Source organism: Anas acuta, chromosome 3 (genome assembly GCF_963932015.1).
Source record: "Anas acuta chromosome 3, bAnaAcu1.1, whole genome shotgun sequence".
NCBI classification, from domain to species: Eukaryota; Metazoa; Chordata; class Aves; order Anseriformes; family Anatidae; genus Anas; species Anas acuta.
This window is the reverse complement of record NC_088981.1, coordinates 51,884,517-51,902,861: the sequence shown is the minus strand read 5'-3', so window position 1 is coordinate 51,902,861 and position 18,345 is coordinate 51,884,517. Positions and strand designations below refer to the sequence as shown.

Sequence of the window (18,345 nt, the reverse complement as noted above, 5' to 3'; positions counted from 1 at the left end):
GTGATTTCACACATATTACAATTTTAAATAAGTATTCTGTCAGTAAATAAAAAGTCTTTTACCACTACAAAGGAGTAATTAAGGAAAGATAGCAATCGCTTTATCCCAGGCCCTCTATTACTACAAACAAACCCACTAAAAACAGTGACCTACCCAAATATAGGTGTCTTCTGCCAACACAGCCTTCATACATACATTATTCAGGAGGTCTCTGTCAGATCTGTCCTGCTTTGAATGCACCTCAGATTAGCAAAGAAGAAAACATTTAAAACAAATGTTGAAAACATTCATAAGCCTGTTTTAATATTTTTTCCCCACAAGGAAGACTAAGTTCGACACCATATGGAACAAACTTTAAAAAAGAGATTGCTGGTTTAAACTTTGTTCGGGGGTTAATTAAATTACATGGGTCAAAAATCACTTGAACTTTGCTCATGTCAAACTACTTCTTTACCTATGTCTTGCTGTTTGCATTGGCTAAGTGAACAAAGATGCCCATGCTCTTCCAAAAGTAAGGCAAATATAGGAAATAGTAATCACTATCAGCTAAGAGCTCATTGCCTTTGATGAACTGCATTAGCATTAATATTTCAAAAAGCATAGATCTGCTATGTTAAAAAAAAATAATAATAATAAAAAAAAGCATTAAAAAGCCCTTATTTACTTTCTGCTGGCATAACACAGAAAATAGTAAGCAAGCTATTTTATTTATTTATTTATTTTTCCAGTGTCAAAATCTGCCTCCTGTGAAGTAATTGAAAAAACTTTGCAGGTGGTTTTGCAGGAACGTCACAGCTGGTACCACAGCTGTGGTCATGGGGGACAGGATACAGGAACACAGGGCATGGCAGCAGACTAAGTTTTTTTGCAGGAAATCGTCGGACTTAACCATAAATTATGGCCAAGTATGAATACTTATTTATGATTGGCATGCTCAGAGACTATTAAAGTTATGACCTATCTGGGCTGACAAACTAATTTCTTAACATGGTTTATTAAATTTGTACAATGTGGTAAAATATGCTTTGTATAGTATTTATTAATGTATATGAAGAAACCAGGTTTTGCTGCTTACTTACACAACCCTAGCAGAAAAGAAATGCCCAAAGAACCAGCGACACACACACTGAAACTACTTGTTTTTTTTTCCAAGAATTATCAAATTCCTACACACTTTTCCACTTTCTAAATGCCCAACCAACATATGACACCTAAAAATATTTACATTTCAATTTTTTATTCTACTTTGAAAGTGTAGTGTTTTCCTAAGTTAAAGTCTGTGTAAGTTAACATTAGATCTTTCCATTACTACATTTATTAAACAGTACAGGAAAAAAAAATCTCATCCTAAAACAGGAAAGAAATTTGATTTTAATTCAAGTAGCCACAGAAGCATAAAAATACATGATTTATTGTGTCTCCTAAAACCACTGATTTTGCAAAAGATTGTGTGTTTCCCTTTTTTTAAAGCCAAGTCACTGCAAAATGATTTTGCAGAAATATAATAATAAAAGCAACCTAGAATGCTCTAAGTCCATAGCCATGTGCCAAAATTACTGTATTTTCTTCTAAAAGTCTATTTTTTCTTAAAATAGTGCTCAGTTTTAGTGAGTAGGTTATCATTTGCTGAAATACTGTAGAAGGTCCACAATAGTCATACATAAATAGGTAAGTCATCTTTACTGTTCTACAGATACACATCAGATATATAACAGGAAGAGACAATGAAAAACACAATCATTTTTGAGTGTGCTATTAAAACAGATTTATTGTTCCAAAGTCTTTTAAAAATCATGAAGTTTAACAATCAGAAAGGGAATTAGGCATCTTTCATGATTAAAAGGTAATTCTGGATATCTCATCATTGCTTTTCTGAAAATCAAGACTTCAGTAATTCAACTATTTTCTTCAGTGGATGAGGATTTTTTAATATCTTAGTGATTCAGAAGAACTGCTGCTTATTTGGCCAATGGATTAATTAAACAAAGAATGCAGCAGCTAGAAAAAATACTTACAAAGCACCATGATGAACAGTGTGCAATTTTACTGTATCTAATTTTACTATATATCTATGCCAGGCACATGACTGGAGCCTGTGAAAGAATCTTCACTGAAAAAGCATTTTTTTTTGTTTTGATACAAGAGTAGTCTACAGAAAACAATGGAAGAAAAAAAAAATCTTATTCCAAAACCAATAGCCCTCTGACTGATTTCCAGTCTTAAGCTGAAGTTCTTATGTAAAAAAATGCACAGATGGGTCCCATTTTGCAAGAGAAACAGAAGCTGGACAATCCCCAGTTCATTTCATCGCTGTCACACTTCTGTAAAGCACAAGAAACATCACTGAAGCTGATAAGTACTTGCCAAAACTGTGAACTGATCTCAGGTGGCTCATGCCTTCAGTGCCTCAGCACTGAAACTAGAGGAATGTTCATTGTTCACACATTGCCTACCATTTTCAAGACTAAAATATAATGCAGCCCAAGGATTTTATGTTTTTTGTGTCTAGGTTGTTGGCTATATACTAACAATTAGGCTCAGAGTCTCTACTGAAACACTAAAAATCAGTCCAAGTAGGTATCTGTAGAGCAGGGAGTAGAAATAAGGATCTATTTTTTATGCATATCTAGCAAATAGGGAAGAAAAAAGAGAATTTTACTTAGATTTCCTCAAAATGTGTGTTTCGATGAAGAGATTGTATGTTCGTCTTGTGTCCTTGCCACATCTTTGAGACAGACACAGGTGATAAAATGGTGCTGATGACAGTGAATCAACCCCTCAAGACGTGTAATGATCTCGTAGTCAGGCAGAGCAAGGCTGGCAATATCGAGGCCCAGCATCCGTGAGACCACCTCTCGGAAGTCTGCCAGCTGCAATGACAAACAGAAAGGAATTACTAATACATTAACTACCAAGCAAAAGGAACGCCTGGAGAAACATGTACATATATGCATACGTACAAACACAAGCATTTGTATTAGAAAGGCAAAATACAGGAATTTCTGCCGTTGGTCAACACAGACAGCTGAAGAGGATGGAAACGGCCCTTTGAGGCATACTTCAAACAACAAAACAAGTAAACAGCTGTGGTGCTAGCAATCTTCAGCAAAGAACACTCACAATTTTAATATTCTTTAATATCTTTCACAGGCACATCTTCCCTGCTGATTAAACAGTAAAAACTACAGAAAAGATGGGAAGAGGAGATGTACTTGACCTAGTAAACAGCAGAGACAACTGGAAATTTTGGCAGTCACATGCCACAGCATGTACTAAGATACTGACCCTGACCTCTGCCTGTCAGAGCTCCTCTTTACTCATCAATTTCTCTTGGACCACCTTCTTGGACCACCCAGCCTGACCCTCCCCTGTCCCAGCTCCATGCTGTTGCCTCGGGTCCTGTCACCAGAGAACAAAGCTCAGTGCCTGACCCTTGTGAGGAAGCTGCAGGCTGCCATGAGGCCTCCCCTCAGCCTCCTCTTCTCTGGGCTGAACAAACCCAGCAACCTCAGCCACTCCTCATATGTCTTTGCCCTCTAGACCCTTCACCAACTTCATAGCCCTCCTTCAGAGACTCTCTAATAGCTTTATGTCCTCCTCATATTATGGTGCCCAAAACAGCACATAGCACTCGAGGTGAGGCCACAGCAGCGCGGAGCAGAAGCAGCACAGTCACTTCCCTCAGCCAGCCAGCCACACTGTGCCTGGTGCATCCCAGGACATGGTTGGTCCTTTTGGCTGCCAGGGTATACTGCTGGCTTATGTTCAACTTGATGCTGACCAGAACCCCCAGATCCGTTTCTGGGAGGTTGCTCTCCAGCCTCTTACTGCTCAGTCCGTACATACATGTATATCCAGAGTTGCCCCATCCCAGAGGCAGAGTCCTATATTTGCTCTTGTTAAACTTCATACAGTTGGTATTGTCCAGCCCTCCAGTCTATCAAGGTCTCTGAAAGGCCTCTCTATCCTTAAGGGAATCAAGAGCTCCTCTTAATTTAGCATCATATGCCGTACTTTAGACAAGTCTAACACACAAAGAACAACGTGAAACACCATGTTAAACCCTAAATGTCAGTTAATTCTAATTTACTCCAATCCAATCTTAATTTTTTACTTCACTTGTGTATGCTCTGCCATTCTTTGTGAACATGAGAATGACCATTGTCTTAACCAGATGGCATTAGTTCAGTTCTGCATACTTTTAGTTTTCACAGCATAGAAAATATCCATGCAAAACCACAATGTTGCATAAAATTATATGTGGTTATATCCCTGGAAAGCAGAAGACACCTGAAGAAAATCACCCAAATGTATTCAGAAGCAGTCAACTTAGCCACGTCATCAATTCCATCAGATAACAGCAATTTCAGTTTCCAGTAGTTTTCTTAACACATGCACTCAGACACACTGCATTTATATTCTTGTTAAATATGTACACGCACGCTGAAAGAAATATTTAGCTCTTCGTTCACTATCTTTTACAGAACAAAAGAGAGGTTTGGCCCTGTTTAGTATCTTTGAGATGGAATAACAAACAAGTCCAAAGCAGGTGAAGAACAACACCAAGTAGGGGGTGAGGAAGGTGTTTTCCTTGTTTAATGGTTCTGGAAAAGTTCAGAACAAACTTAAGTGTTAACTACTAATAGAGTTTTGAATGAATTATATGATTTAGCAACAGTAGGTTTATCTCAAGGAGAGATTTTAGCTAAGAAAACCATTAGGAGGCAGGTGAGTATGTTACATATATTGCTGATAGTTCTCACATTAGCAAAATGGCAATGCTGCTCAACAGTACTGCACAAGTATCAGGCACAGGTTACAGCTTTGCTCCCCTTTCAGCACCGTGGTTCTACCTGTAAGTGCCTGAAACATTCCTGGTTATTGTAGGTACTGGTGAATTATAAGATGAAGTTTTTCCTTCATTAACTCTGAAAGTTTGAGAACTAGTACTTTGCTGCGCTTGAGCATTCTGCACTGTGTAGCCCACTTACCTCGCCTTTCCCACGTTCTTCATATTTGGCCGAAGATCACTGCAAGTGTTTGAAAAGCCTTGGCATTTCAAACAAAATCAGTATTCAGTATATACAAAGCATTCAGTAAAAATTTACAATGTGTGGTTTTAACAAGTACTCAATGTATGACTCCATAGTATAATTTTCTGAATATAATTCAAGCCATTTTCTATGTTCAGGATGCTTAGTTTCCTCATGAGACATATGAAGAAATTAGATATTCCTGCCAAATTTCCAATGTTCATTATAAAACAAAAGAGGGCTAAAGCTTTCCAGAAATAAAGATTCCCCCCCACCCCCTTTTTTTTCCTGTTAGTAAAACAGTATTTTTCTAGACTTATCTTAGGAAATAGCATTCTTAAATATCATCTAGCACTGTTGCTGAGACCACAGAATCACAGAATTTCTAGGTTGTAAGAGACCTCAAGATCATCGAGTCCAACCTCTGACCTAACACTAACAAGTCCTCCACTAAACCATATCCCTAAGCTCTACATATAAACATCTTTTAAAGACCTCCAGGGATGGTGACTCCACCACCTCCCTGGGCAGCCTGTTCCAATGCCTCACAACCCTTTCAGTAAAGAAGTTCTTCCCAAGATCCAATCTAAAACTCCCCTGGCGCAACTTAAGCCCATTCCCCCTCGTCCTATCACCAGGCACATGGGAGAACAGACCAACCCCCACCTCACTACAGCCTCCTTTAAGGTATCTGTAGAGAGCAATAAGGTCACCCCTGAGCCTCCTTTTCTCCAGGCTGAACAAGCCCAGCTCCCTCAGCCGCTCCTCATAGAACTTGTTCTCCAGGCCCCTCACCAGCTTCGTCGCCCTTCTCTGGACTCACTGAAGCACCTCCATGTCCTTCTTGTAGCAAGGGGCCCAAAACTGAACACAGTACTCAAGATGTGGCCTCACCAGAGCCGAGTACAGGGGGATGATCACCTCCCTAGCCCTGCTGGTCACACTGATTCTTATGCAAGCCAGGATGCTGTTGGCCTTCTCGGCCACCTGAGCACACTGATGGCTCATATTCAGCCGACTATCAACCATCACTCAACCAACCACCAACAACTAATGTAAAAATTATAGCTAGAAGGACCAACAAAGTTCTAAGCAATTTGAATCTTAAAATGATACATTCCTGGCTTTAATCAAGTATCCCATTGGCTTTTAACAATGATGCTATCCATAACGTTGTTATAAAACTTGATACGCTGGGGCAATTAAATACATACTTCATAATTTTCTGAAATTGGAATGGAACATACTTACTAGCGTCTCTCTCGTCTAAATTCTCTGCACCCTCCCACCCTAACACACACTTTGGTTTCTTATGGATGAGTAACCACAAAATTTTTTTCTCACTTTGAAAAACTTGTATGTCACAAGTCAATCTAAAATAGCTGTCTTCAAAATTGTCTTTTTTTTCTTTTCTTTTCCAACAATCTGAATTGATGGCCTGTACATGGTACTAGGTAACCAGGTTTTATACCCAAGAGATATGGAAAAACACACTTTAAAATAATACTATGATTTTAAAGCACTTTTTTTCTTCTCCAAAATGTGATGTAAAATGAATATTTTGCAATGCACAAAGAAATCAGTGCATTTATTTTTCATTCTCCTGAATGTATAACTTGAAGAAGAGCTTTGACTCTTCTTCACAGCTGCCACACTAGATAATATTTCCTTACTTTATTTACACAAGGTTTTACCACAGCCATATAACTGTTCCACCTACAACACATTCTTTCATTCTAAATGACACTAGCACTTGTTGAATACCTGTACACCTACCTGTCTTTCTCTTCTTGTTAATTCTGCAAGGGTTGTTTTAAGCACCTTCATTTCACTGGAAACTGCTTCTAGCATATTTTTTGCTTTTTCTTTATCCTCAGTAGCTTTAAGCTCCTTTAAATGAAGTTCAGATTTGACAGAATTTAGTTGTTTCTCAACCTTTTCTTTCATTCTTTCCAGTTTGCCTTGAGACTTATTAAGTTCTTCTATTGTTCTGTTCTGCTCCAAAGTCTGGATCTGCAATAACCAATTCATAAAGCAATGTTAAATTTGTCACACATTTTCATCTAATATGAACGAATAATAATGATGGCTAATCAGGACTATGAACTCTGATGAGCTTTCTTACAAATTCTTGAGGAAACCACATGTATGTGTGAACTGTAAAGTTATCAAAGCAGACCTGGGCAGTGTCAACTCATTTACCAGTAAAGCTGTTGTTTCAAAGACAGCTGATTCCTTATAGGGTTTGCAAGAAGAATTGACTGGACAGAAAAGAGCCTACAGTGAGAGTTCAATCCCTGCTAGCCACTGGGAAGAGAATACAGAGAAAAAAAAAGAAAAAAAAAAAAGAGTTGCCAAATGTTTTGGCTGGTGAAAATCCTTCAGTTGCAAGTCATCAATTTCAGTCCATGAGCTATTAAGACACAAAGTTGCTTAAAATAAACCTTCCTCACTTCCAGAGGTGGCAAGATATCAGCAACTGCAAACTACTTGTTTCCACCTGAGTTGAAGCAGGTAATTTATTACTGCTGCAAGGTAATAAAACACAGGAACAATGAAAATTTAGCATCTCAGGAAAAAAAAATATATATATATTCCACTCCACATGTTTATCAGATTAGATTTACTGTGAGCAATGTATGGGAAAACAGAATTACAATTATACTGACAGAAAAGAAAGGGATGCATGTATAATCATTTTCTTACACTAAACTGAAGATTTACATAGTGCTTATAGATGCTATTTAACATATCAACAAATTTCTAAATACACAACACATTGTAATTTTATATTTTTCTACATGAATTCGACCAGTACTCCATGGATGTATTTATTGCAAATGAACTCCAGCAGTATCCAAGTTGGAATAGAAAAAGGGGAAGAAGCCCAAATCTAATCTTTTAACTCACCTTAAGTTCATTGGTTTCAGACAGTTTGGCTTTGAGATCAGTATTTGTTTCCCTGGCCAGATCAAGCTGCTTCTGTAACCTCTCTATCATCTTGTGCAACTTTCTGACAGTGAGATTGGCCTCATCCCTCTCCACTGCTAAGGCTGTCCTTACTTGCTTCTCTTCTTCCAGCTGGGTTATTTTCTGCCGCAGAAGGTTCATGTGCAACTCTTTGCTTTCAAGCTTTTCTTTCTGAGTCTTCAACTGGTTTTATGAATACAAGGATATTTAAAAATATATGTAAAAGACAATGGTACTACACAGATTATTGTATAAATTTAGTCACCCTGTTGCACATTTAACCTGAACTCCTAATCCTCTCTTGAAAACTCTAAGGCAGTATATATATACATTAATTTCATACCTCTTATATTACCAGTTGTTTGTGCTTCTCCATCCCTAAGCCTGTGAGTTACCTTCTAGAATGTATTTACATGTAGACTGCACCTTATTTGAACATAAATACATGTGCATCAAATATCTGAGATTATATTATATATAAGGCACTTGCCAAACGTAAGACGTAAGAGACACTCATTAGGCAGACAACAGTTCCGATGTGGTAGTTTAAGATATTTCCATGTTTAACCAGCTTATTAAGCCTAGTACGCAAGGAGCACAGTCATCACACAGAAGTAAGAAAGCACTCATCCACTGCTCCTACACAAAGGTCAGCAACCTTAGTTCTGCAACTTTGGTGCTCAGGAGGCTACTTGTTTTCAGCTTACCTGAGCTGAACTCCCAAGCTGTACTCTGGAACAACTGAGGAGTGTTAACATTACCTCAGAGAGGTAGTTGCTTCCAGAAAAAGTATGGTTTTAAACACAGTATGGTTTTAAACCTTAAATATACCTCATGCCTCCTGCTTAAACATACCTCCATTCTAATAAGCCTAATAACAGAAGATTTCACTCTGTCACAACAGAATGACTGAGGGGTGTCTGACTACATTTGCACAGATAATCAAGGTTCCAAAAGGAGCACTGTTCTTGTTGAAATACTTGGTGAAGTGCAACTGATGTTCAACTAGCTCCTAGAGAAGCTTGTATAAGACACTTTCCTTCCAAGTAGATCCTTTTAGATTTAAATATCAACAGTAGTTGTTTATAGAAGCATATACTATTAGTTGCTCTAATATGCAATCTGCTTGCACAGCTCTATACATTTTTCTTTTCTTAACAGTTCTTTTTTTGTAATGGACATCTTTGATACTTCTTATACATATATGAAGCTCTAAACTGCTGCCTCTAACAAGCTATCACCCTGATATAGCTATAGCAGTGTCTTACCTTGGAAACAAACAGTAGCTATTCATTTTTGCTTACCTTCCTTCTTAGGCTATATGCCATAGTCTTGTTTTCAATCACTGCATCACCTTCCAGTTTGACCAACTGTTCTACCCGGGCTAGAATTGCATTCACATTCATATCAAATCCAACATCTGCTGCTACACTATCCAGCTTCATCTTCTCATTAAGTTGCTCCAGAAATATCAGATACTAAGATACAATGTGGGAAAATGAGAAAAAGAATAATAAAATTTCATTAACAGTCCTGATATATAATTTAGAAGCAATTCCCCCTACACTGACAACCAACTATACAGAGCCAGACTGTGCAACAAGGTACTGGAAGGATATATTTTTCATACACATTTCTGATAAAATTTCAAATTCTCCAGTTGTCCTTTTTCAGCCAGGATTTTTGTTCATAAATTCTTGGACCTACTGTATTTATTCTCTTAGCAAGATTAGATAGTCTCATGCTCCTCTGCAGCAAGAAAAGCACTAGGTATGTGTGTCTGCTTCTGACTCCAGTTCCTGCCTGTGGCTCTACCACTCTACATGACCACACACTGTCAGGAAGGAGGAAGAAAGGACAGCTACATTCCACTTAGTGGGAGTGCATGCCCACTGCTCTGAGCTCTGACTGACTAATACAGATAAAACTGGTACTGGGGATAGTACGGGTTTGATCCCATGTGGTCTGAGGAAACACAGGAGTGTTAGCACAGTCAGACTTCTACCCTTCTTTGGAGCAGTAAGTTTTAGAGATAACAGTTATTGGTTTACAAATTGCTTTAAAGATTATTTTAATTGCATCTCCACCTGGCTTACTGCTGTAAATACATAGATGTATCTAATATTTAATCTGTTTTTTTTTGTTGTTGGTGGTGGTGGTGGGTTTTGTTTGTTTGTTTGTTTTTTATTTTTGTTTTTTCTCCTTGTTTTCTGCTGCCTGCTAGCCCTTTAAAAATTGCATACACTCGCTGGTCACAATTAGCTTCTCTTACAAAAACCAAAGCTCTCCTTCTCCCTAAGAATCATATTTGCCTTTTTTCTTCCTTACTTCTATTGCAGGTCATAATCTTTGCAAAGAAATAATGAAGGAAAAAAAAAAAAAAAACAGTTCCATAACCGTTGTTTGAGATGAAGATGAAAAAACATAGCAAGAATCTCTGTGTTTCATTATGTTTGTCTCAAAAAGTTAAACACAACACCAGCAGAACTGAAGTTGTTCATCAACGGGGAGGTGGGAGGGAACATAGACAATCTAATTGCAGCAAAATCTAGAGAGAAATTAAGAAACTACTGACGCGTTCTTCACAGAGGAAGCAGGGTGAAAGAACACCTCAATTTTCTGGTTTGCTCATAAGATAGTGGATGCTTCATTTGGAAAAGTTATTGTATCATAGACTAATGCAAAACAGCATCAAAGTAGTGATTCTTCGCAAATTCAACTCAATAAACACTGATCTTGGCCTGGTAATATGCTACAGTGAACCATGCACTTTGTCTTTCTTAGCTGGCTGGTTTAGCTCTTGTGCTATGCCATTTTTCAAACTCTTAGTATGCAAAAGTGTACCAAGCTAACTGCATTTATTCATTCAATTAATAAAGCAATCCTTGCAGTTACAGTGGTCTATGGATATAAAAGAATCAAGGATTGCAAGATTTGGGGAGTTTGTGGATCGTATGATATATTACAGAATGATGGAAAAGCTTTGAAATCAAAGAATCCTTAAAGGACTTCTGATATATATACAGAGACTTTTTTAAAATCCTTCCCCCCTCCCCCCCCCACACACATTAAATGGCCTTTGAACTTGAAAGCTTATCCACTTCTTCCAACTAAAACTGTCAGTTAAAGAAAAGATATTACTACTCCCCACACGATGCCTTACTTTGCTCATTCACACTATTTGCAGTACTGGGCAATACTCAAGCTGATCAATATAACACAGTTAGCTGCATCTCTAGCTTTACTGATTTTTATGAAAATAAAGTAACACATGCAACTACTTTTTGTTTCTCAAGCTTCAAACCATCTTGCATCATATCTATAGACAGCAATTCCTCTTCCAAGTTTCTCAGTTGATCCTGGAAGGTCTCCGATTGTTTTTCAGCTTTTCTGTTTCTCTCCAGAGCTTCTTGATACAATCTGGTCTGATTTTCCAAACTTTCAGTCAATTTAGCTATTTGGGTTTCAAACTGAGATACCATCTAGGGAGCAAGCAAGCCAAAAGAACATATAGGGTTAGGTGAGAGTGGAAATTTTAGAAAGATATGAGACATCTATTATCAAATTATTAAGAGGAGGATAAAATATCTTTTTAAAATACGAATTTTTAAGATGCAAAAAGAGTAAACTCTGTTGCAACCACCCAGAGCAAATGACAGTGATGATATTTATAAGACTCCTAAAAATGAACAGCAAAAGTAATACTTGGGTCAATCAAATAAAAGGAGCTAATATATTGTAAAATGAAACAAACTTAATTTTAATGACACGGAAAAATTTAGATTACAATTAAATAATAATAGTTTGCACCTTAACTACCTAAAAATAAAAAATAAACTGAGAAATTACTGCTGCTTGTACAGAGGTAGAAAACACTGAACTGCAATAAATTCTAAACTGCAATAAGACTGTGAGAACCCTAACAAACATTTTATGTTTTTGTGCATTGTATATCACTCTGTAGGAGAAACAGCTTTCAGTAGCTTGTGCCAAGGGATGTGTTGCTGTCTATGAACACGGAGTCCCTCCACCAGGCTGCAGAGGGTCTCTGCTCATAGCCCAGCTGCATGGGGTCCTGCAGGCTTCCAGAAACGATAACCATGTGAGGGATCACACAATAGAAGGTGATTATTTTGTGGTCTCAATCTGTTACTTTATCTTCAAAGGCACCCAGAAGTAACCTTCACCCCTGGCTTAGGAGCAATCATCATTTTAGGGATTTCCTAAAACAGAGTTGCACCTTTATTACCCGTGCCTGTACCCAGTGATTGACAAAGGCTCTATTTTTCATCCTGTAGTTCTGACCTCCATAACCTCCTGGACCAATCCCTCATGCAGTTCAATCTTTTTGTATTAATAAAACACTTTCTGCCTTTCTTTTCTGTGTATCCAAGACAGTTGTATGCTGGCTCCAGCTGAGTGCAAAAAGCAGCATGCAAGATGTAGCTACAACGTCCTTCATACTATAATGGTGATCATTTTTTCTCTTTTCCAACATAACTAGACATTCTTGTCATCTTAGTATTATCTTGATGGTCAAAAAGCTGCACTGTTCTGGTTTGATAAGATGATATCTTAAACTACCACTGATTTATAGGCACACATGGGCATATAAATTCAAACAATCTATAATCTGATCAGTTGTTCCTACCTCAGGTCAGATGGGTAAGTAGTCAAGGGAAAAAGCTTCAGCTATATAAATTTTTCTGCAACAAATCTGTGAAGGACCTGAACCCACAGACCTCGCAGCAGGGCTGGGCTCTGTGTGAACTGATAACAATTCCTTGCCTTGGACTCAAACTCCCTATGAACCCTTCTGGTACGTCATAAATAATAAATAACAAAAACACCTAAGAGCTGTCTAAACATACTCAGATGATGTACATCTTATAACTGATGAAACGATTATCAGAACAGTGATTCAAAGCAGCACCTTAATCCTGCAGTAGAATACCTTTCACTGGACATTGCTATATTTCATTTTTATTTTTTTTTTTATAATTGTGGAGCCCAGAACTGCATGCAATATTGAAGATGAGGTTGCAACAATGCTAAATATAGGAGAATCACCTCTTCTGACCGGCTGGATATGCTGTCTTTATTGCACTCCAAAATGCAGCTTGCCCTCCTGGTTGCCAGAGCACGTTCCTGGCTCATGTGGGGCCTGCTATCAACCAGAACACCTGGGTCCCTTTCTGCTGAGCTGCTCTCCAGCCCCTTGTCTCCCAGTCTGTACCTGTACCAGCATTATTGCATCCCAGGTGCAGCACCCACAACTTTCCTTCGTTGAACTCCATGCTGTTGCTGATGGCCCCATGCTCCAGTCTAAGCAGATCCCGTTTCAAGACCTCTCATCCCTCCCGGGTGTCAATAGCACCTCCCCATTTAGTGAACTTGCTGAGGATGTACTCCACTCCTGCATCCAGATCACTGATAGAAATGTTGAACAGGACTGGCCCTAGAACAGCCCTGGGGAACACTGCTGGTTACTGGCCTGCCAGTTAAACCTCCTTCACTATGACCCTTTGAGCTCTACCATTGAGCCAGTTCGTCACCCATCATAGTGTGAACCTGTGTATCTCACAGTTGGACAATTCGTTCAGAAGTTTGATGTGGGGTATCAAAGGCCTTACTGAAATCCAGAGAGATTACGTCTACTGTCTTCTCTTCATCCATGAAACAGGTGACCTTATCATTGAAGAAAATCAAATTACTAAGGCAAGACCTTCTCTTCAGGAACCTGTTTTGACTATGCCTGATGATATTTTTTCAACTGACTTTCAGTAAACCCCAGGATAGTGTTCTCCATAACTTTTCCAGGGACTGAGGTTAGTCTAACAAGTTTCTTTTGTCATGTCCTTTTTGTAGATGGGTATGACACTGGCTAGCTTTTGCTTCAAGTTAAACAGTTTACTGAAAGGTGTATGAGAAATTCTATCTGGAAAAAAAAAAAAAAAATCCTTTGCTTAACTGAGTGATGGTAAAGCATGCATACCCTAACACAAGAAAGTTATACCCAAGTCCTACAAAGAAATTCACCCAGAGATGCAATAGGAATCTGACCAAGAAGGTCAAGACCAAGATATATTCCTGTCCAGTGAAGCCTTAAAAAATATTTAATTCTGACGTGCAGAAAGAAAAGCAGGTCACTGTAAAACAGCTTTTTTGATGACACAATTTATGTTCTACTAGAGATGGATTCATAAGTGTAAAACATTGACATTTTAGCTCAGTTATTTCAAAGCCCCTAATCTTCACACAGAAACTCTTCTGAGAATAGATGTCAGCATTGCTTTAATATCATAATTCACCTCAGGGCAGTGCACATAAATTTTTCCAAACCTTTGAGTCATAGCAGTAAGGCATTAAAGCTTCATCGCTTAACATACCTAGTAAATACAATGATACACAAAACTTTGCTATTCAATTACAGTAACTAAATTCACCAAGTACTAAACTTCAAAGCTAACATTTATGGTTCAGGAATTTCTTGAGCCACAAGTTGTTTGAGAAGGGACTAGCATTCTGGGGAAGTATTTCTGTAAGTACAGCAGGCAATTGTATTTGCTAGCAGAGGCAGAATGCTACACTAGGAATACCCAAAATAGTTCCTCTACTATGTAAAAATATACCAACAAAAGAAGGCAACTGTAAGACCAGCTTCATATTTCCAAAACACAGATTTAGTTAGTGGCAGACTAGAGTCAATACCTGCTCTTAGTAATAAAGCACATATATTTAATTGTGATAGCAATAACATTGAAAAACATCCTCAGACAACCAACAAATTGAGTTATTTTTTCATTGCAAGAGTCCACAGGCCTTTCTGGAGGACAAAGAGGTTAGAGCACTGCACTAAAATAAATTCTCACACTCCTATGCAAAACTACCTGCTTTTCTGAGCATCTGTTTCTTTACCTCTAAAATAAGAATAAACTCAGCTCTTTAGAAAAAGAATAACTAATTAATTGTATGACTCTTTAAGTCATAGGGGAATTGCATTTTTTAACAGAGTATTTGATATAAATGCACAGAAGTATTTTCAAGAGCTATTTCCAGCCTTAGACAGAATACAAAGCCATACCTTTTTTTTATTTTATTTTATTTTATTTTATTTTAAATAAGGAACTATTACATCAGCAGGAGATGTTAGAATCTCAAAATCTGGCAAGGTCACAGAAGCTGATTTCCAGTGACTCACTGAAAACAGCTTTTCATTTACCGTGTGACTTCTAATTAAATAATAGCCCTCCCTGACAATGGTGTGCAGACAACATCGATTTATTCTCATACAAAAAGAGTAAGAAGCCTGAGTACAGCAACCAGCAGTCAGGATGGGATACTGACATTGGTCACACTGTATTCTGGCCTGACTTTCCCCTAAGCTCTCTCTTCTGCACATACCTTTCCTTTGCAAATGCTATCAGCCCAAATCCCTCTAGCCAAAGCATTAGAATACCCAGCTACCTTAATATTATCTTTTTTTTTTTTTCTAGAATGGTGAACAGTTATGGTTTCAAAAATACTTACCTGTAAGTAAAAACAAATACTCTTTCCTAGTAGCAGACTTTGAGGATTGGGGGCAAGAAGTTGCCCGGGGCAACATTGGTTATACCTGCCTCGAAAAACAGGTCAGTCCATTAAGTTACTGTTGCAACAGCAAATCCCTGCTTGCTCACATGTTCAGCTAAATCATGGTGACCATGCAGCCACTTCTCATGCCTACAAAGCAGCTCTGAAAACAAGTTTCAATGTCGTAACAAAAAGACTTTTCCTGCTAACAGCACTTATTTTTTATTTAATTTCTGACTTATTCCTACTTAATAAAATATAAGTGTTTTTGGCTTAGCATCTCAAATTAGCAGTCAACAAAATTAGTTTTCTGTAATTTCAAAACCTAAGCAAAAAGAATCAACACTCAAAAAGATAAATCAGATTAAAAAAAACTTAGTCAAAGGGAATAAATACATTTGCCATGCAAGTGAGGTAGCTGCTGACTTACTATCTCTTTACTCTCCTCTTTGCAGTTTATTTCCTGGATCCTCTCCAAAATAGCTTTCTCAGAGGGTTTAACGGTTGCCGATCCACTGCTGAGAAGGGCAGCAATTTGCTCTTTGAAAGCCACCAAAGAACTTTGAGCAGTCCTGGCCTCTTCTTTGCTGCTCTTCAAACTTTCATCCAGCTCACTCAAAGATTTCTTCAGAGTGTGAAGTTCTTGCTTTGAAGCTTCCCAAGCTTTCTGGTTAGCAGTGAGTTTATCTTGGTGGTTTCTGATGTCCGCCTCCAAACTCTGTCTTGCTATTCTAGCACTGTCAAGATCCTAAGAATACACAAAAGACTAAACCAAAGTTTCAAAATTCATTAGAACCCCTTCCCATATGCACAAAACAGGGAGTTACTCAGAAGCAGGTATTGCACCTAGAGAAATACAGACCCATATTGCTCACAAGAGCCTGACAACATCAAGGTTTCATGAGAAAGCTCCCACTGAAATTAACGAAAGCCCAAAGCCTGCTGTAATCACTCTAGATAGCTTAACTCCTTGCAGTAACCTGGAAAACTGTATGTAAACAAAAAATTTTTGATTGCAAAACTACTGCAAGATTATATTTTCATACAGATAATAAGAATAACAATGGTGGACAAAATGTAATGAAAACAAAGCTAAAGGACTACACGTGGGAGGGGAAGCACGAATACACATGAAGTTTCTGAAAGTAGAGCTGAATTAGATGTTATCTCTGAGAATAATTTACCTGAATGTGACAAAAAAATCCTGAGATTGTTTTTACATAGAAGTACGAGCGAGACAAAAACAATAAGAAAAAGTTAAGACAGCCTAAAGGAAGATTAAGTGCTCAAATATCAATTAAATCTCAAATAAGAAAAGTTTTTTCAAAAGATGCACTAAGGTGAAGGAACAATTGATTGTACAACACTCAGAACAAAAAATAATAATAATTAGAAAAAAATCTGCATGATTGCATCTTCTGAAGAAAACAAAAACACTCATATAAAGCACAAATCTGCCTGATGAAGAGGAGGTCAAAGCAGAGCTAGGTGTCCTTCCACAGAGCCTACTGCTGCCCTCATCTGCTGCTCAGCAGAGCTGTCAGAGTGCAGAAACATCAGTGGAGAAAGACGAATGGGAAGGTGGCTCTGTCTAACATCCTTGTATTTTATTTTTTATTTTATGTTTTATTTTTGAAGGAGTCAGTTCCCATCTACTACTACTTGCATTTCATAAGTAAATACATTCAAAGATAATGTTACCCTTGGTACCAAGGGAGAGGGGATACTGTAGGATAAGCTTAACTGGTGAATAGCCCATAGGATTTACTGCTCAGAGTCATCCTCAGATCTTTGGCGTTTTGTTATGGTTCTCGTTTAGCCTTTCACACCCACAGGCTTTTCCTACTAAGCCCAAGGATTTTAAAAATTATTTTCCCTTTATCTTCTGATAAATAAAGGCTCAATGGAGAAAAATAGCCAGTGTACACATATATCAGTTGTATATAAAATATTGACCCAACTGGGAGGCAGAACTATGTATCCTGACCCACAGGACAAAAGCAAATGATGAAATATGGAAGAAAACTAGCCCATTTAAACAAAAGAAACATTCAGCTCTCATTCAGTCAGCTTGTGAACCTCTTTCCTATCCCTGCATTACTAGAATTAAGAGTGTTTATAGACTCATATGCAAGAAGAAAAACTGCAGAAAGAAAAAAAGACAAATCAACTCAAAGAACAGAAAAGACAAAAGTCTTCATTCCTCATGGTATTACCTGATTGACAGGAACCAGCCAGAAATAATATTACTTCACACAAGACAATAAATTAAGCAAGAGGATGGCATATTTACACAGAGTGACTGAATTTCTCTAGAAGTTCCAGGTTTTTAGCAAAAGCTCAGTATGTGGGTTGATGTCAACTGAGATGGTCTTCCTCAGAATTTAAAAATTGTTCCAGGAGCAGCTTTGAACATGGTGGCTACTTGGGGGTCTCTCAGAGCCCACCTATACTTGCTGTGTGGCATGGTAAGCTGTTTGTATTAATGGCATACATGCTTATCAAGCAGTACGTCTGGAAATAGTCATATAAATCAGCAGTGAGGCTGGGACAGAAGCTTAGGAAACACCCTTGGAAATAACATAATATACTAAAAATACTAAAATTTTTAAATAGCTTCAAAAATGCAAACATGCAAATATATAAATGAAAACAAACCAAAACAAACCTTATTATTTAGGTAATTATTTGTTACTTGAACTTTCTACAGTAGTTGTAGAACTCTTTGAAACAAATGTTGGCACAATTCATTGTCTTTTTTTTTTTTAAT

General features: G+C 37.8%; 1 protein-coding gene across 9 annotated transcripts in view; it reads right to left on the bottom strand.

The window, feature by feature from the left end:
• Positions 1-1,459: 1,459 nt before the first annotated feature.
• Positions 1,460-18,345, bottom strand: part of CCDC170 (coiled-coil domain containing 170) — a 45,679-nt gene continuing 28,793 nt past the window's right edge. For 3 of the 9 annotated variants that reach the window (XM_068677108.1, XM_068677109.1, XM_068677110.1), the window contains 6 exons: positions 16,006-16,323; positions 11,285-11,485; positions 9,308-9,481; positions 7,944-8,186; positions 6,810-7,046; positions 1,460-2,870 (listed from right to left, as the gene is read on the bottom strand). In XM_068677108.1, the coding sequence (XP_068533209.1) occupies positions 2,670-2,870; positions 6,810-7,046; positions 7,944-8,186; positions 9,308-9,481; positions 11,285-11,485; positions 16,006-16,323 (1,374 nt within the window). In that variant the 3' untranslated portion in view covers positions 1,460-2,669. The remainder of the gene's footprint in view (positions 2,871-6,809; positions 7,047-7,943; positions 8,187-9,307; positions 9,482-11,284; positions 11,486-16,005; positions 16,324-18,345) is intronic. The other 6 variants (XM_068677114.1, XM_068677113.1, XM_068677112.1 and 3 more) reach the window with 2 other exon arrangements.